Here is a 17,327-nt window from a genome sequence, read left to right as displayed (position 1 = left end):
AAACATAAATGGTAGTGCGAGTAGCGGCGGTAAAGTAGACATTACATGGAGTACATTCGCGTAGTACGGCCCAGCTTTGACACTACATTTTTGTCTTACGTAAATATACTATATGAATTTTAGGCCTGAAAGAACTCATCTGCTTATATCTATCTTGTTTACAGTATGTTCCTAATAATACACCTCATTTCAGTGAATTTGAAAAAAAAAAACAAAAAAAAACAAAGCTTTCAAGATGCTAGCAGAAGCTATAAGAAAGAGAATAATAACAACTTAGGTGTTTCTTCAGTTGATTTGGAGGCTTTTTTTCAAATTGAACTAAAAGAGTAAAAGATATGCAGCTTTTTAAAAATTATCGACTTAAAAATATAAGTGAGAGTCATAATAATTTGTGAAGGAAACTCAACCAAAGCAGGCCTAAAAACCAAAGAATTTGTTTGGGATTCACCCAAAATAGGTAACTAGCCTGTTTACAAGAAGCATATTTCATGGAGGTTCTCAATTTGAAGTGTATGAAATGAACTGTCTTGTTTTTAAATAATAAAGACTTAAAAGAACAACCAGTGTTGCTTTTCATAAAATCTGTAACGTAAAAGTATCTTTTTTTTCATAAAATTTCTAACGTAAGAATATTTTGTTTTAAAATCTATAAATAACAAACAATATCAGAGGGAAAAAGTGACTTTTAGGGAATTCACGGTTAAAAGCTACAATCTTTGACAATTCATAGCGTAATTGTTATCGTAAATCATTGGAAGATTACAGCTATTCATCATGAATTCATTAAGTCACACTGATATTTTTCCCATCCTAATATTATAAAGTGTGTAAAATAAAAATATTTCGTTTTTCTTTTTAAAATAACATAACTTAAGTGCAACAACCAGTGTTACACTTTCATAAATCTGTAAATAACAAAGATAACACAGGAAAAAATCAACAAAATATAGTGAATTTATAGGGAGTTCACGGTTAAAAGCTGCAATCTTTGACAATTCACAGCGTCATTGTTATTGTAAATCATTGGAAGGTTACAGCTATTTTCATTAAGTCACACTGATATTTTTCCCACCCTAATATTATAAAGTGTTTAAAATAAAAATGTTTCGGTTTTCTTTTTAAAATAACATAACTTAAGTGCAACAACCAGTGTTACACTTTCATAAATCTGTAAATAACAAAGATAACACAGGAAAAAATCAACAAAATATAGTGAATTTATAGGGAGTTCACGGTGAAAAGCTGCAATCTTTGACAATTCACAGTTAAATTTTAACGGTGAATTATTATTGAAAGATTGCAGCTATTCATCGTGAATTCACTAAGTAACTCATATTTTTCTATCGTAAAAAAGTAACTGATAGTTGGATGAAAACACTGAATGAAAAAAGTTTTGATTTTAGTTTAAAATAACAGAAGTAACCAGCAGTAATCATGGCAAAAATAATCTACTGTATCAAATAAAATTGTTCACCACAACTTTTCTTTAGCAGGTTTGGTTTGACCAGACTCGATCTTTACTACAACATTGCAACTATCAGCATTTGATGTATACTCAATATTTACAGCTTTCTTCAAAAGAAAATTGATGAACATTTCATCATCAACACAATCACCCACAAGAGCATCAAGGAATTTTCGTGGACAAGCAAATTTCATAGTGTTATTTGTGGTATTTGAGCGCAGCATAAATGTGACATTTTCTACAATGTTGACATCTAAATCAGTAAATGTCTTCCCACAACATTCAAAGTTTTGATGAGCATTGGGTGTGATGATATTGTCGCATATTTTGCAGTGAAATTGCTTGTCTAAAGTGTTTGTTTCAATCATTGATATAATTCCAGATACAGAATTGGTATCAGCCACAGGAACGTCGATTCCTGGATCTTCCATTTCGGTAATTACAGAATTCTCAGAAACTTGCAGATTTTTTTTCCCACCATAAGTAGATATAACGACATTTGTAATTTTGTAAACAATGTTCTCTTTCACAATTTCAATGAGGTCATCGTTGAAGAAAGTGATTGGTCTTGTGAACGTTGATGTATCAATGAAGACACCTTCCCGAAGATGTTGTCGTTTGAAGACACTAAAAGCTGCTGGTTTTAAATTGATGAGTTTGCCCACAATTGTAACTCTCTGGTATAGGGAGCATTCGTTTATAACTTGTTCCATGGTTACCGTTGGTGGCTCATGGGTTTTATTTTCAAAGTCAACTTCTTTAGACTTGATTGTTGTATCATGTCCAATGATAATGTCGTCTTTATTAGACAGTTCAGCCTTGACAATGAGGCATGATTTATTTTCTTCTTTGAATTTTGTAAATTGAGGCGACCTGTCTTTGTCGTAGCATAAACCTCGCAAAGTTTTGGTTGCAGAGTTGATACTTATTTCTATGAAATCTTTTTCCCATCTTTTAGTCTTCCTGGGGGAAGATACAAATGTAATGTAACCTTCAACATCAATGAGGGCTATAAAAGAAATGATAGTGTAATTGAAAAAATGGCTGTCATTTTCATAGGTTTCAAAGAGTTCAGATTCAAGGGATAAATCATTGGAAAAATCTTTGAAAAATATCAAATGGAATTTATCGCTACATTTAAAAAAATTAGTATTTGTCGTCATTATTAATAATGCTGCGTTCTCGATGGGAAATAAGTAGAAGTAGAATAAGTGGCTTCGATTTTTCTTAGAGATTCTACTCAGGCCCTTCGGGCAGGCTTAAAACTCACTCAATGAATTTTAATCCACAAAGGTTTGAGGGCTAAATTGTTGTCAAAATTTGATAAAAATACTGCACGCATTTTTAAAAATTTGTAAATACATAGCTAATGATAACAAAGAATTTTTAACATCCTTCAAAATATCACGAAATAATAAAAAAATCACATTAAAATTACGAAAAAAGGCAAGTTGAAAGCAAGTACAAAAACGAAAGCTTTGCTGATATTTATATAAGCATAGGATAAATAATTGTGAGCCTGCCTGAAATATAACTTTCGACGTTTTTTGTAATTTGGAAGATAAATGCTTTGAAATTTTGCAAACTAAGGCTTAGCATGTGCTTTGCAACGCTTAGGTTTTTTTCAAGATTTGAGCCTGGATATGCTTATAAATGTTTATGCTTAAAAAATTTCTTGATTTTTTGCTGAGAAATATTTGGAAAAAGCCATGGAATACTGAAGGTAGCTGGGAGAGTTATAACGAGATAATTGTTAACATAGTCAAATTTGTGAGTACTTACTTTTCTTTGGTTTTTTGCTTGGACTTGCCATAGTTGAAATTCACAAATCTAAATGGGAAAAAGAAGGCATCAAAATTGGTTTGATTGCTCTCCATCTATAATCTAATTTAGAAGTGGTAGATTTTAACAATGATTAATGAAGGGCAAAATGTAATCATTTTGAGTGAAGATATTTGAAATCAAATTTGAAAATTATACCTTTGATGAGAAGAATTCACGTGCTCTGCCTTTCAGAAGAGTTTTTGAAAAGGGGCGTTCCATGTGTGTGGTTTATCTCTTAAATTTTTGGAATGCGGTAAACAGCTAAACATTGTATTTAGGAGAAGGTCGTGTACCAGTGTACAGTGTAAAGTAAAATGCAAAATAGATAGCGCATTATTAAGGAGATAATGACTTACTCACATGTTCTTCTCATGTGTAAATTTCAAAATTACATAATCACGCGTATGTTCCCAGAATTACGTACCTTATCGGCCCTTTTTACGCCGGCACTAATTTAACGCCGGTCCATTTTAGGCCGACCCTCCCTTATCATAAAACTCAAGCGGAACGAAGGAGATATGACGTAGCCTAGGGTTTTCTATATTTCATAAACACGTTTGTGGATTTTGTCTTTTACGCTGTTTTCCTCTAAAAATATCCCAGGTTGTACTCTAACACTCTTAATTATATACTGTAAACTCCACAAAAAGAAGTAAACGCGGGGCTAAAATGCAGGCATAACAAAAAAATTGAAGAAACTTTGATTCGTGGACGAGTAAACTGGCGAAAAGGATGTGATGACTGATGATGCTGATGATACTAAAGGAGAGTGTAGACTTTTAGCTAGGGTAGCATTTTTATTAGAATATCTTTTATAAGAGTTAATTTTTGTTTTCCTATAATTTTTTTATTCCTCTCGGGTACCAAATAAGCGTCCCCCGCTATTAATTTTTCGAAAATTTTCCACCAGGGACATTCTTATTCCAACCTCCCTCCCCGCTTATTAAATTTTTGGGAAAATGTATTTGAAAGTTCCTTTGCCCTTTGTTCCTTTATCTGATATATCCCGATGGCGTATTGGCGGCCGCCCACGCTAAAGCTCTAAAGGGGTGGGCCAATATCCCATCGGTGAGGGATGGATGGTAGCCGTCCGTTGGTGTGCCGCCTCACCAGTCGAGTTCAACTGCCCTTCTTGCGGGAGGCTAAAAAATGTCAGTTGAACCCGACAAGCACCGAAAATCGGTGCTGGGGCCCAGGACTTTTCTTTGGAATTCGCTGCGCGGTCAGGCGAAATTTCGTAATCCAAACCATCCAGATGTTGAAAAAAACCTTCAGAGCTTCAGCGTGTGGGAAGAAAATTTCTACATCGGGCTTTGTAAAGGTCGTGTAAATAGCTAAATTCATGAAACAATTTCTATTTTCAACATTTTAAGAAATCGAACAATTAAAAAAAAAAAGTTGTTAATAGGTATTAACAAAATTACTATTGTACAATATTAATTCTTTCTAAGATATTAAAAATTTACAATACCCCTAATTGAAATATTTAAAGTCTATCTTTATTGTCCGGTATCAATTTCATTAATTCCAACAGTAATATTTCATTCGAATAACAAGACAAATCAAAGTAGAAACAGGATAGATAGAATGAACCAGCTAACATTACAGCATGATACTCCGATAACGAATAGATATGGTGAATAAGCATTGAAAAATGAATATCGGTCAATTTTATCTTGAAACGTGATACTGTTTTGGATACGTTAACATGTGAATTTTCAATTATACCAGTATAACATTGACGTAGAAATTTTGCAAATAGATTGTCCCAGATTGTTCACGATTGAATTTCTGTAGAATAAAGAAAATTTTAATAATAAGAAGAGTTGAATTTTTTGAATTAGGTAAAGCAATCTATTCGACATTTATTGCTCATTAATTCAAACTCATTCATCATTCATTCAAACTGAGTCATTCAAATATCAATTAACCACAATTCTAGGTCAAATTTGAGGCTTATAGTACCTTGTTTTGAATTCTGTAGTGTCAATCTTCAAACTATTACATGGTGTTAGAAGGAGCCAATATGTTCGTTGTTAAAGAAGAATCACGATGTTTGGTCATTAAAGGACTTTGATGTACCATATCTGCAACAAAAACAATGTAGAAATTAAATTTCATACTCGTAACAAAGGAGAAAATAACATAATTTGCACTCGTTCTTCGGACTCGTGCAAATTACTATTTTCTCCTTTGTTATTCGTGATTCATCGTTAATGGCACTCTAAACCATACGATTACTAGTACTAATATGTAGAAAAGATTGCTTTGCAAACTATTCATCGAATTACATGTGAAAGTGTGCAATAGATCAAGATGACAGGCCCAGCGGAACAATGGTAAAAGTGGAAGGGCTGAAGGCTCAAAAGAAGTGAACAAAAAAAATCTAATTTGCTAAAAAGTAGGGAAAGTGGGGAGGTTGAAGCCTCCCCAGCCTGCTTGCTTTTGCTGGGGCTGAATGAAAACTGCATTTTACCTATCATTTTATGTTATCTTTACAGTATTCAAGTGTCCAGAGACGAACCAATGATTTATACGACCCATCCATGATGAGTGGAATGATTGTGACAGTATACCAAGATAAAACGATGCAAAGCCATGGATTTTTCGACACTACAAACATGTTACAGCAGATACTAAACAACAATAAACAAACGAATTACCAACATTTTCATTTCAACACCAAATTCATTCATATATACATTTTGTCCATTTTTTGTCATTAGATAATAGATTTGAATGTTCAATTTTTTTCAATTTTGTAAAATTCTATGATTTATAAAATAGAGGTTTATATTAAATAATAGAAATAAATACAAAAATAAGTACAAAAGATGATTTTATGAAATGCAATATATAAAAATAATTCAAAAACCTGCATGAAAATAATTCAAATTTTTGTATAAAACCATATAAATATTGATTAATTTGTTAAAATGTAAAGTACAAAAAAGTATAAAGTAATTCAAATTTATATGTAAAATAATCAGAAGGTATGATTAGTGAGGAAAATCACTTTTTTGAATATCATTTTGTAATTTTGATCACAGACATTCAGAGTTTTTGTGGCAAGATCAACATTTTCAACAGAACACAGGAAGATAAAATTGTTGGTGATACTCAACAATACTTGACTGGTTAGGCTCACTTTTTTAAATAGAGTGTGAAAAGCTCTTTCTAAAAAATCAATAGCAAACATGTCACAAGAAGGACAAAACCCTCACACTATCCATATTAAATTAGATCCCCAAGTAAAACAACCATGTGCATGTAACATTTCAGCGTTGAGATAAATTTGATTTGAGCAAGTCTATATATGAAGCCATATATTCGATGAGCTTTCTTTACATTTCAACGAGTAAAAGATTTACATACACATGGTTGTGTAAAAAGGAGTTGCAAATCTCAGCAGCAAAGTACATATTTCATTAATCATTGAATGTTACAGTTTATCAAAAATAATTTTAATTGTGGAGTTTTGCAACTCCTTCACCCCCCACCCTGTTCTATATCCCCATATAAAAATGTTTGTCAAGTAGGTCAAGTAGGTCAAGTAGGTCAAGTAGGTTAATAGGTTTGAAAAACTAAGTGTTGTTTGTTATAGTGAAACAAATTCCATCGTGGTCAGAAAAATAAATGCTCTTTAGAAAACACTTGACTTCTTTTTTATCTGTAAAGCTGTTCTTTAAATAAACATGGTCAAGAAGACCACCTGCTAGATGAGTTGGTTCATTCACTACCATTTCATATGAAGAAAGTACTTCATTCAGGCATGTGTTTTCAGGATTTAATGCATCAATGTTGAAATCTCCCACAATAATGTCTATGTCATCATACATTGTAAGTTCCAACAATTCTTCACGAAAACTGTTTCTTGAATAATCAGGTGGTTTGTACAATATTAAAAGTTTAATAGGTTGGTTACTGAAAGTTTCCTTTAAAAATTTGATACAAGTGTAACCTGCGGCCCTATCACACTCTAAAATTTGAACTGAAGAATTAAAACAACATGCAGTGTTTTGGAATCGATTGACAGAATTGTTATTGTATTCAATATTGAAATCACCTAGTATTTGGTCAACCTCATTTGTATCACTTGAAGGTGACAATTGAGTTTCAGTAAGACATAGTAAGTCACTGCTCATGAGAGTTTTACATTTTGTAATGTCAACTGCATGTTTCTTCAAAGAGCGGACATTAAGAAGTGAAATTTGAACATGTTTACTTGGAGTCAAAGCTGATGAAAAACTTTCAACTTGATGCAAAGGTCTATCTCTTCGTAAACGTTCATATTCAAGTCCTGCCTCATTGTTTGCACGGATAGCTCTTCTATCATATTCACCGGTCAAAAACAATCCATTGATGTTTGTAACTCTGGATAAGCTAACATACATTTGTCCTTCATTGAAATATCTTTGTGATAATAAGTCAAAACTTACTACTGCTGATTGTAGTGTTAGTCCTTGGACTTTATGGCTTGTGCATGCATAGGATAAAACTAAAGGAAATTGAGTCCTTCGGTTTTTCCTTTTTCTTTTTCTTCTTCTTTTCTTTTCTTGTGTTAAAGGTTGCTTCTGCCCTTTCAATCAATATCCAATCATTTTCTCTGCAAACATGATCTATATTAGGTCCTTTCTTGCCTGCTAAGACATCATCAAGCTTAACATAGACACCTGATATGGTATTACTGGAATTATATTTAAATTCCATTACTGTTCCAACTTGGCCATTAACTAATCTATCAGTAATGTCAATATTCTTGCAAATTAAAATTCGGGCACCTACTTTCAATTCTAATACACGGGCAAGACCACCTGTTTCTCTTGCTTTTGCAGTTTCAATAAATCTGACATCTTGGTTTGTTAAATGCTTTGGAACTTCATCTTGTGCAAAAATCAAATGTTTTTCAGTTGGCAATTCATTGAGTTTTTGCATGTTATATACATCGACCGGTTTATTTTCTGCAAAAATATGAGTTACATCAGAGGGATAATCTGGACTGTCTTTTGCAATAAATCTAGATTTTAAAAGTTCTTCCTTTTCTTCGTCTAGCTCGCCTAAACGAATTTGATTCAAGAGGTCAATAAAATCAATATCATCTCTCTGTCTCATGATCTCTGTCAATTCAGCGATTTGAAATTTACGCCATAATTCAAAACCAATTATACCATGTACTGTGGAGCAATCTGGTTTGTAGATAAAATCTTTAAAAACTGGTGGAAGTTGAAATAAATCACCACAAAGCAGAACTGACTTTCCAGCAAAAGGTTTATCTACTTCAAATATTTTGCGTAACCTTTCATCAATATTTCTAAACAAGCGGCTAGACACCATGGAAATTTCATCAATCATAATGACTTCCACACATGCAAGTTTCTTTTGCAAATTTTGCTTTGATGATGCATTCAGTGGAAAGAAATCTGTAGTAGGAATAATCAAACCGCTGTGTATGGTGGTTCCATTGACATTAATTGCTGCTACGCCAGTCGGTGCAAGAACTAAAATTCTTTCTTTTGTGGGTTCTCCTCCTCTGTACATAAGAAGTTTTGACAAAGAATGATAGATTGTTGTGAGTAAATGGCTTTTTCCTACGCCTCCGCCACCAGTTAAGAAAATATGAAATGGCTCAATACATTTAGGCACTTTTGAAGAAAGGTTTTTAACGAAATCTCTTCCCCATTTGTGAACTACATCAAAAACTTCTCTTTGTTGGTAATTTAGAGATCTAATACGAGCATTTACTTCATTATCTGGGAGCAAAACTGATTCCATTGGAATTGAAGCTCTGACATGAGTGTCATTGTTATTTTCATCATCTGATTCTTCATTATTGTTTGGTCTACTTTGAAGCTCTGCATTTGTTTCATCATTCTCCTGCTGTTCAAAATCATTCATATTGAGAATCAAATCATTTCTGTACCTTTCTAATGCATCATCTACTAAACCAGCATAGGGTTGGATCAAAGCTCTGTTTCTCTCAATCCTTTCAATGACACCTGGTTCCAATAGCTTTGCAGTATAACTATTGTGTTCTTGGGACAATAATTCGTTCTCATCAAAGAAGGGTAAATACAGCATGAGGAGGTGGTGGGCGTAATCTTCCGGGTACTTGTTTCTGTTAGGTTGATGAAGGCGAAGTACAAGTGGAACTTTGCGGCATTTTAGTTTACCTTTTATTGAACAAAGTTTGACAATCTTTGGGTAGTTGCTTGATGGGTGGTTTGATTCTATCAAATTATCTTCTAGTTCATCAGGTTGACAATCATTTTCATCACATTCTTTGTAGACAACACTGTAGAATCTCAAGAATTCTGCATAACACATCTCAGCAATAGGTTTATTAGGCCCAACTCTATCTGTTGGTCTATCACAGTACCTGTCCAGCATATTAATTTTGAAGATTGAAGTACTATCCTCAGGCAACTCATTAATGTCATCTTCACTAAGACACATTCTGAATCTTTTTTCTGGGACATTTGTATTTGCAAAAGTTACACCTGGATAAAGCTTCCGAAGCCATAACTGTGGCATGCTTAGATAAACTGCTTCTTGCACTGACACTTCTCTTTTTGACACATAGGCATGTGCAACAGATTTCATTTGTTCATATTTGTCACCACCATTTTCGAAAGCATCTTTAACAGCTTGAGTCATAGCATGTGAAATTTCATCTTCGGTTTTAGAAAGATATGCACACATGTAAGTTGCAGCTTTGTAATAATTAAAAACAGGTTGAATATCCAAATTTGCTTGCCAAGCTTTGAGACCTTCTGTAAAGTAGTTATTCACAAAACATGCATTTGTGTCACGTTTTAAGTAAATGTGAAAATCCTCATCTTCAGATACAGAGAGAGCATATTCATAATCCTCCTTTGGAATATCCAATTCAGCTAGGACTTCATTGATGGTGGGAACTGGATTGTAATTTTCTCCATCAGGGTTGAAAAAGTTTCTTTTATCAGGATTCAGGTTTTCATTGATGTAAGTCTTAACTTTTGTCAAAACTTCTTTTCGCAGGGCAAGTATAGCTTCTCTTTCATCATGCGGTAGTTCTTGTGGCAAGGGTTCAGAGACTATTGTTTTCTCAGAAAAAAATTTACCAAAATAAAATCTGCAGGGGGTGTTTCTATATTTACGGCAAGTTTTTGAATGGCGATGTAATTGGTATGTTTTTACAAGGTTAAACAATTCAGGATCCTCTTCTACAGATGGTAAATAGACCTTGATTATTTTATCAATAAACACAATGTACTCAGCTTTTGTTTCCTTGGTCAATACTGGTGCATTTAAAATCCATAGAAAGGAATGAATGTGAGGGCTTCCGCGTACTTGAAATTCTACTCGAATAGCGTAGAAAGTTGTTTTACCGAGTGGGCCGTCCAAAACAATCGTTTTAAAAAATACTTCTACTCTGTATTGAAAATGCCTTGCTACAAGTACAGGGTTACTATTTAATAAATCACACCTTTCGTTGTAAGAAAGATTCTCGATAAATTCATTGGTTACATTTTGACCCTTGAGTTTGTAAATTATGGAGATCAGTTCGTTCCATCTAAGGTCCGCACAACTCAAGGTCTGAAAGAACGTTGGTGGTCCTAATTGTTTAACCATTGCTAAAACTTCTTGCTGGAATTTTTTCCAATATGCTGGAGTTCCTTTAACAGTACTCATGAAGGCAAAAGCTTTATCATTTGCAATGAATTGCCTTACTGTTTCTTTGAAATTCTGACTTAACATACCAGCATTTAAATTTGAGCCAGCAACTTTTCTCATTGCAACATTTATCTGATTGGTCAAAGATACTTGCTGAGTTACAAAATTAGCAAAAAATATGTAGTCTGGGTCCGAAGCAAACTTTTGTGTGTAATTCAACAAACGCTGGTTGAAGTATTTGGATGGACTTAGTTTAACATCACGTTCAACTTTGTAACCAAAGTTCCCTTTAGGAAATAAATGAGGATGCGCAAGCATTTCACAATTTTCATCATTCAAGATTGAAATAGGCTTTTTACCCTGACCAGGCGCTAACGACAAAATTTCATTATCTACTTCTGCATCAGAAGGAGTGTGAGGCATTAGAGTAGTTTCGTTTGCATTTGAGCGATGGTCATCAAGTGGGTTGTCGGTTGTCTCAAGCTCTTCAGAATCTGAAGCATTATTCTGTGGTTCATCAGGTTCACGATTATTGTCACTAAAAACATTTTCATCCGATAGGTTATTTTCATTAGAATTTGCTTCATCGTTAAGATCCGCAGCATTCTGTATCATGGTCTCATCATTCGAAATATTACTGACATCAACTTCTATGTCTTGATAAAGAGGGTTGTTTTCTTTGAAATAATTTAATACACGCTGAATGAAATCAGGTCTGATTGGCTCAAAAACAACATGTCCTTTGTATTCTAATTTCCTTTTGAGTTTAACAATGACTAATCCATTATCATTTGCTCTTCTTGGTAAAGTATTAGCAATATCTTCGACATCAATAGGTACATTACAAATAGATCCTTTGAGTTTGGGGAACTGACCTTTTGGCATTATTGCAATTTTTTTGAATAATATTCTACGAGAAATTAAAATCTTTTCAAGCCTGCGAAGAGTATGAAATTCAGCAGGTAATTCATCAAGGCCAAGTTTATTTTTGACAGATTGACATGGTAACTCATTTTTTTTAAGTTTGCTATGACACGTTTTGCAAATATATAGTTGGCCATCAAATGAAAAAACTTCAGAATAATAAAGTTCTTGTGGTGTATCATACTTTTCAGGTGAATATTTAACAACTGTTTGTCGATAGAGACATCTATTACAGCAAACACAAATGTAAAAAGGACCTTCGTAAATTAGTTTTAAAAACTTTGACACTAGATCATTTTTTTTGTCTTTGTTTGCAGTTGGATTATTTTTTTGGTAGAATGATTTTTTTCTTTCACCTACACTATCTCTGTTATTTTGATGATAGATTTTATTTTTTTCATTCACTTTTGCTTTGTTTTGAGCACAATAGATTCTATTTGTTTCTTTTATTTTTTCTTTGTTCTGGGAACGATAATTTCTTTTGTTTTCATTTATTTTCTCTTTGCTTTGAGAATGGTAATTTCTTTTCTTTTCATGTATTTTCTCTTTGTTTTGGGAATGGTAATTTCTATTATTTTCATTTATTTTCGCTTTGTTTTGGGAATGGTAATTTCTATGCTGTTCATGTATTTTCTCTTTGTTTTGGGAATGGTAATTTCTGTTCTGTTCACTTATTTTCTCTTTGTTTTGGAAATTGTAATTTCTTTTATGTTCACTTATTTTCTCTTTGTTTTGGAAATTGTAATTTCTTTTATTTTCATTTATTTTGTCTTTATTTTGAGAACGATAGGTTTTGTTTTTTTCAAGAATTGCTTCTTTGTTTTTTTGGTACCACACTTTATTACTTTCTTCATGTTTTTTTTTACGCTTACTAGAATCATTTCCATCATCACCATTATTTTTGCGTTTTTTTGCAGAATTTCTTGAAAAGGCCAAAAAGTTTCGTTGGAGGATATCTTTAAGTTCTACATTTAGTTCACAAACTTGAATAAATTGAATTTCAAAATAAGTACTCTCTTTCTCCATTTCTTTTAAATAAAAATATTGAACATATTTCTCAAGTTCAAAAATGTTATCAAACTTTAAGAGACAAGACTTTCCGTTTGAGGGAGCAAGCAGTCCAAGTTCATTTCGACTATGTGAGTCAAAAATAAAGTAACCCTGTGGCCGACTCATAATTGCAATTGTAAAACCATTGATGATCATCAGGGCATTGAATTCTAGATTTTCAGATTCACTCAGAGGGATTTGAAGGAAAGGATAATCATTAATTAACGTTGCTTCGCCATTTGCAAAATTCAAAAAATTGAAATCAGTTATGACACCATTTATTTCAATGAAACGTGGCATCTCATCAACAGAAAGATGGCAATTTGTATCGAGTTGTTTGTACAACTTGTCTCCTTCTATTAGGATTTTATCAAGGTCTGTTGTCTTCCAAACATTAACACGGCGGAAATTAGACCAAAAGATAGCATACAGGCAATTAACGCTACATTGAGTCCCAGCAGTTTGGCCAAATAATTCCTCGTTAGCTTGATTAAATGAACCTAATACAACTTTTGAAATTTGATACGTTGGCAAGTTTGACATGGTTTTGAATTGGATATGACTCTGGAAGTGACTCAGGGCTTCGCAGCAAGTTTCCGAAGTTTCGTAAGATTGGCAGGCTTCGCAAGTTTTAAAAGTTTGGTGAGTTTCGCAAGTTTCTAACGCTTGGCAGATTTTGCAAGTTTTGAACGTTTGGCGGGTTTCGTAAGTTTCTAACGCTTGGCAAGTTTTGCAAGTTTCGAACGTTTGGGGGGTTTCGCAAGTTTCGAATGTTTGGTAGGTATTGCAGGTTATTCAAGTTTGACAAGTTTGACAAGTGTGACAAGTAGTTCAAGTTTGTAGCTTTGTAGGTTTTAACCTCTCAAGGCCAAGGGTGTAGCTGCTTGTCTGATATATATCACAGACAAGCTTAATGCTATCTTTAGGATAACTTGCAAGTGAGGTAGATAGTACCAGTGTACACTTGCTGCTATCTTCTTTGAAAAGGAATCAGTAAACTTTAAAATAAATCAGTAAAACTCTCACCTCAAGATGAAAGATGAAAGTTTGAGACTGCTTTTGAATCAATCTTCTTCATGTCGTCCAAGTCAACAGCAATGAGATGAAACAACTTAGCCAGGTATTGCGAAGCTACTCAAACACATTTTTCACAGTAGGCTACTTTTAGTATTTAAGAACGTCCCTAAAAATCACAACGTCGTTAGCATTCCTTAACTTTACTGCAACCGTTGAGCAATCCTTGCCAATATTATAAGACGTCCTCGCAATATGTCTATAAGCCATACTGATTGCCGTAGTAGTGGCGTAATATAAGGGAGATAAAGAATTTCAACTTGGGAGATAAAATGGCTGATGCAATAAGTAGCGCAACCGGGCGCACACATATCATTATTATCCCGTTTCTCCGAAAAGTCAAATCGGAAAAATCGGAATTGAAGCTGATTATCCAAATCCCACCATGATGATGGCGACTCGGCTGGAAAAAAACCGCTGAACCGATTTGAAGGGTCACCGGGGCTGACCAAATAGTTTACAAAATATTCAATCACGTTTTCAGATAAATACACTCCAACACAAGCCCATAAATGGTTTTGGCAGACGCAACTAAACCACCTCCGCATTTAATTGGTCTGTAGGAATGTTCTTTCAACACAAACAAATCATAGTATATTGGCAAACTTTGATTTTTTAAAGGGAAAAACAACCCACGATGTTAGTAGAATGTTCATGGTAGAATCCAACTATATTTTTGAATTCATGATATGCACCATTGCAATGTTTTCCGCGGACCCAACATCTGATTGGTTACAAGTGATGTATTGACTGATTTTACGTCATTTACAACCAATCAGCTGTTGGGTCCTAGGAAGACATTGCAATGGTGTATATCATGAATAGCTTTCTCATTTAAGTTCATGCAGGAGTTCATCCAGCAGGCATTCCAATCGGCTGACCGCGGACCCCGTGAAATCAATCGAAAAACTGAAAGTCATGTCATACTATAGTGTTAATGCTAATGTTAGATAAATCACTATCTAAGAAATAAGTATCCCAGCCGAGCAAAAAATGTCTCTCATTCGAGCCAAATAATGAAATACCGTCAAAATTCAATATTCTGTCACTCGCTATTCATGTTAGAAAAAAACTGACGTCAATAATACTCTAATGACAGAATTTGAGGTAAAAAAGCCCTTATATCCGCATAAATGTTGAGTCAGGGGCTTATGGTAGCCCCTAAACACCCGCCTGAGTCAGTGGTCCGGTCAGATCCACCCCGGTGAGTAGCCCGGTGAAAAAAATGCCTAAAAACAGGCCAAATTTTGTCCCCGGTGGAAAATTGGTAACCCCGGTCAAAAAATATTCAAAAATTTGAACCCGGTCAAATTTTAGAAATTAATAGTTGAGGCCCGGTCAAATATCATCCTTTTTAAGTCACCCCCCGGTCAAAAAAGGGAACTGCTTATCGCCCTGTACCGAAAAATTGAAAAATTGAATCCGGATATCTATTGGAGTTTTTAAGATTGTTTATATGAGAATATTTTACACATATTCAATGTACTAGACTTTAAAGCGTTTGGGTTTTAATGTAATTTTACTGAAAACTGTTGAAAAATTGAATGGGTCGTTTGGTACACGTATTCGCTAGCAAAGATATTATTTTGTATTTGCGATTTTTTATTGGAAAAAAATACATTTTAGTTTGTCAATTTCGACATTTTCATATATTATGGGCATTGCAACCTTCATGGCAAAACTGTCTTAATTTCGCATGATTTAATTAAACAGAAAACTAGCCATAAATCTTGAACTACTCTTCAGGTTGACATTGTATTTAGAATGTAGACTCACTGGAAGCATTGAAATAGGTTGATAAAAAAATAACTCCAATAAACATCCGTGTTCAATTTTTCAATTTTTCGGTACAGGGCGATAAGCATTTCCCTTTTTTGACCGGGGTCTTGATCTTAGCCAAATTGAGGTTTAGTATTACAAGCAGGGAGTATAAAAAGCATTAGAACAATTTGAGGCTTAAAATAAAAATAGTAGTGATAGCATCAAAAGATTTTACTGGTCTTTATATAGACTGGAGTCGTTTATAATGCATGTAATACTAATAATAAACACAAATAATGATACGGGATTTAGTTTGTATAAACGACTGGAAGAATCCGGTGTTCCAGCCTTATAGATACCGGGCCTAGCTACGCAGAAACTTGCGTAGTGAGAAAACTATTTATGGCGCGCCAAAAGGCTTTTTAATACCAACTTTGATAGCAACTTTTTTTTTGATACCAACTTTTTTTTTTTAATACCAACTTTTTTTTTCGATACCAACTTTTTTTTTTGATATCAACTTTTTTTATTTTTGATAGCAACTTTTTTTACAATGCCAATTTATTTTTATAATACCGACATTATATCGACGTAATACCGATGTAGTACTGGCGTAATACCGACGTAATACTAACCTTGTTTTATAACATCAACATTATTGTCTATCGTTTACTCCTATTTTCTTTTGTGTGATGTAGATGGGGCTTTAAAAATGCGCGCATGGGACTTTTTCTGGTGAATATTAACACCTTAAGGAAACTATGTGCAAAGTTTGAGCAACATTAGCGAGGTTAAGTATAAAAATCACGACGACGAACGGGTTCTGATCTGCAACCTGCAGTAGATATCCCGTAAATATGTAAAAGAACCAAGGCTAGACGGCTCTAGAACGGAAAATCGTGAAAACTTTCGTTCTATAACAAATGAGATGTCATATCTACCTTGCTAGCCGTACCATCCTGTAGAAAAAATCCTGTTCGTCATCGTGATACTCGGATACTCAAACCTCCCTATTATATTCACTTCAGAATCCGGGCTTTTTTTGAGCTAATAAGATTGACAATATGATTAAGAAAATCCCTAATCACGGGTTCTGGACCTATTTTCGAATTTTTTCTGGTGTTGCTAAATCAAAATAAATAACAACACCTAAAGTATACTATTTAAGTGCAAATATTGTTCTTAATTCTGCGATAATATCTTTCCTATAAGGTATTCCCTTCCGTCATATTCGAGTAGTCGCCCATCCCGATTACCAAAGAAATGCTGTATTTGTTTTAGTTCCATTCATTATTGAAGCTTATTTCTTCCTGTCACGCTACTCTCTTCTCCCTAGACTAGTAAACTAGCCTGTAAATTTTTAAAAGAAGATTGAGAAATTGCCGAGATTTATTTAAAGGGGTGGCATGGGAGGAGAGTACGGGCGAAGGAAGAAAATTTAACGATTTTCGATCCGTGGTTATCTTCCTAGCTATATTTTATAAAAACCGACTAATACCTAGTCTATCTTCTCCCGTGTCTTGCCTTAACTTATTCCAGTTATCAGGTTTCGCCCGACTTTATTTCCCCGGAAAAA

At 33.9% G+C, this 17,327-nt stretch overlaps 2 protein-coding genes across 4 annotated transcripts; both read right to left on the bottom strand.

The window, feature by feature from the left end:
* Positions 1-734: 734 nt before the first annotated feature.
* Positions 735-14,334, bottom strand: LOC136817514 (uncharacterized). 3 transcript variants are annotated; one of them, XM_067073838.1, is made up of 6 exons: positions 13,943-14,334; positions 5,766-5,925; positions 5,255-5,376; positions 3,446-5,080; positions 3,248-3,295; positions 735-2,474 (listed from the first exon to the last, which is right to left on the bottom strand). In XM_067073838.1, the coding sequence occupies exons 5-6, from the start codon at positions 3,276-3,278 to the stop codon at positions 1,471-1,473; spliced, it is 1,035 nt and encodes a 344-aa protein (XP_066929939.1). In that variant the 5' UTR covers positions 3,279-3,295; positions 3,446-5,080; positions 5,255-5,376; positions 5,766-5,925; positions 13,943-14,334; the 3' UTR covers positions 735-1,470. The 3 variants fall into 3 exon arrangements, with proteins under 3 accessions (XP_066929939.1, XP_066929942.1, XP_066929940.1); XM_067073841.1 differs by having other exon boundaries at positions 5,766-5,902; XM_067073839.1 differs by having other exon boundaries at positions 3,248-5,080.
* On the bottom strand, positions 7,760-11,827 carry LOC136817499 (uncharacterized). The gene has a single exon (XM_067073818.1). The coding sequence runs from the start codon at positions 11,825-11,827 to the stop codon at positions 7,760-7,762; it is 4,068 nt and encodes a 1,355-aa protein (XP_066929919.1).
* Positions 14,335-17,327: the final 2,993 nt, after the last annotated feature.

The sequence above is a fragment of the Clytia hemisphaerica genome, unplaced genomic scaffold (genome assembly GCF_902728285.1).
Source record: "Clytia hemisphaerica strain Z4C2 unplaced genomic scaffold, Clytia hemisphaerica genome assembly, whole genome shotgun sequence".
Classification (NCBI taxonomy): domain Eukaryota; kingdom Metazoa; phylum Cnidaria; class Hydrozoa; order Leptothecata; family Clytiidae; genus Clytia; species Clytia hemisphaerica.
This window is presented reverse-complemented; position numbering and strand designations above follow the sequence as displayed.

Bases quoted from the DNA above. Each gene is read 5' to 3' on its own strand.
- LOC136817499 (XM_067073818.1), bottom strand. From the start codon at position 11,827: ATGCCAAAAGGTCAGTTCCCCAAACTCAAAGGATCTATTTGTAATGTA.
- LOC136817514 (XM_067073839.1), bottom strand. From the start codon at position 3,278: ATGGCAAGTCCAAGCAAAAAACCAAAGAAAA. The intron at 2,475-3,247 runs GTAAGTACTCAC...TTTCTTTTATAG, and splicing joins AAGCAAAAAACCAAAGAAAA to CCCTCATTGATGTTGAAGGT.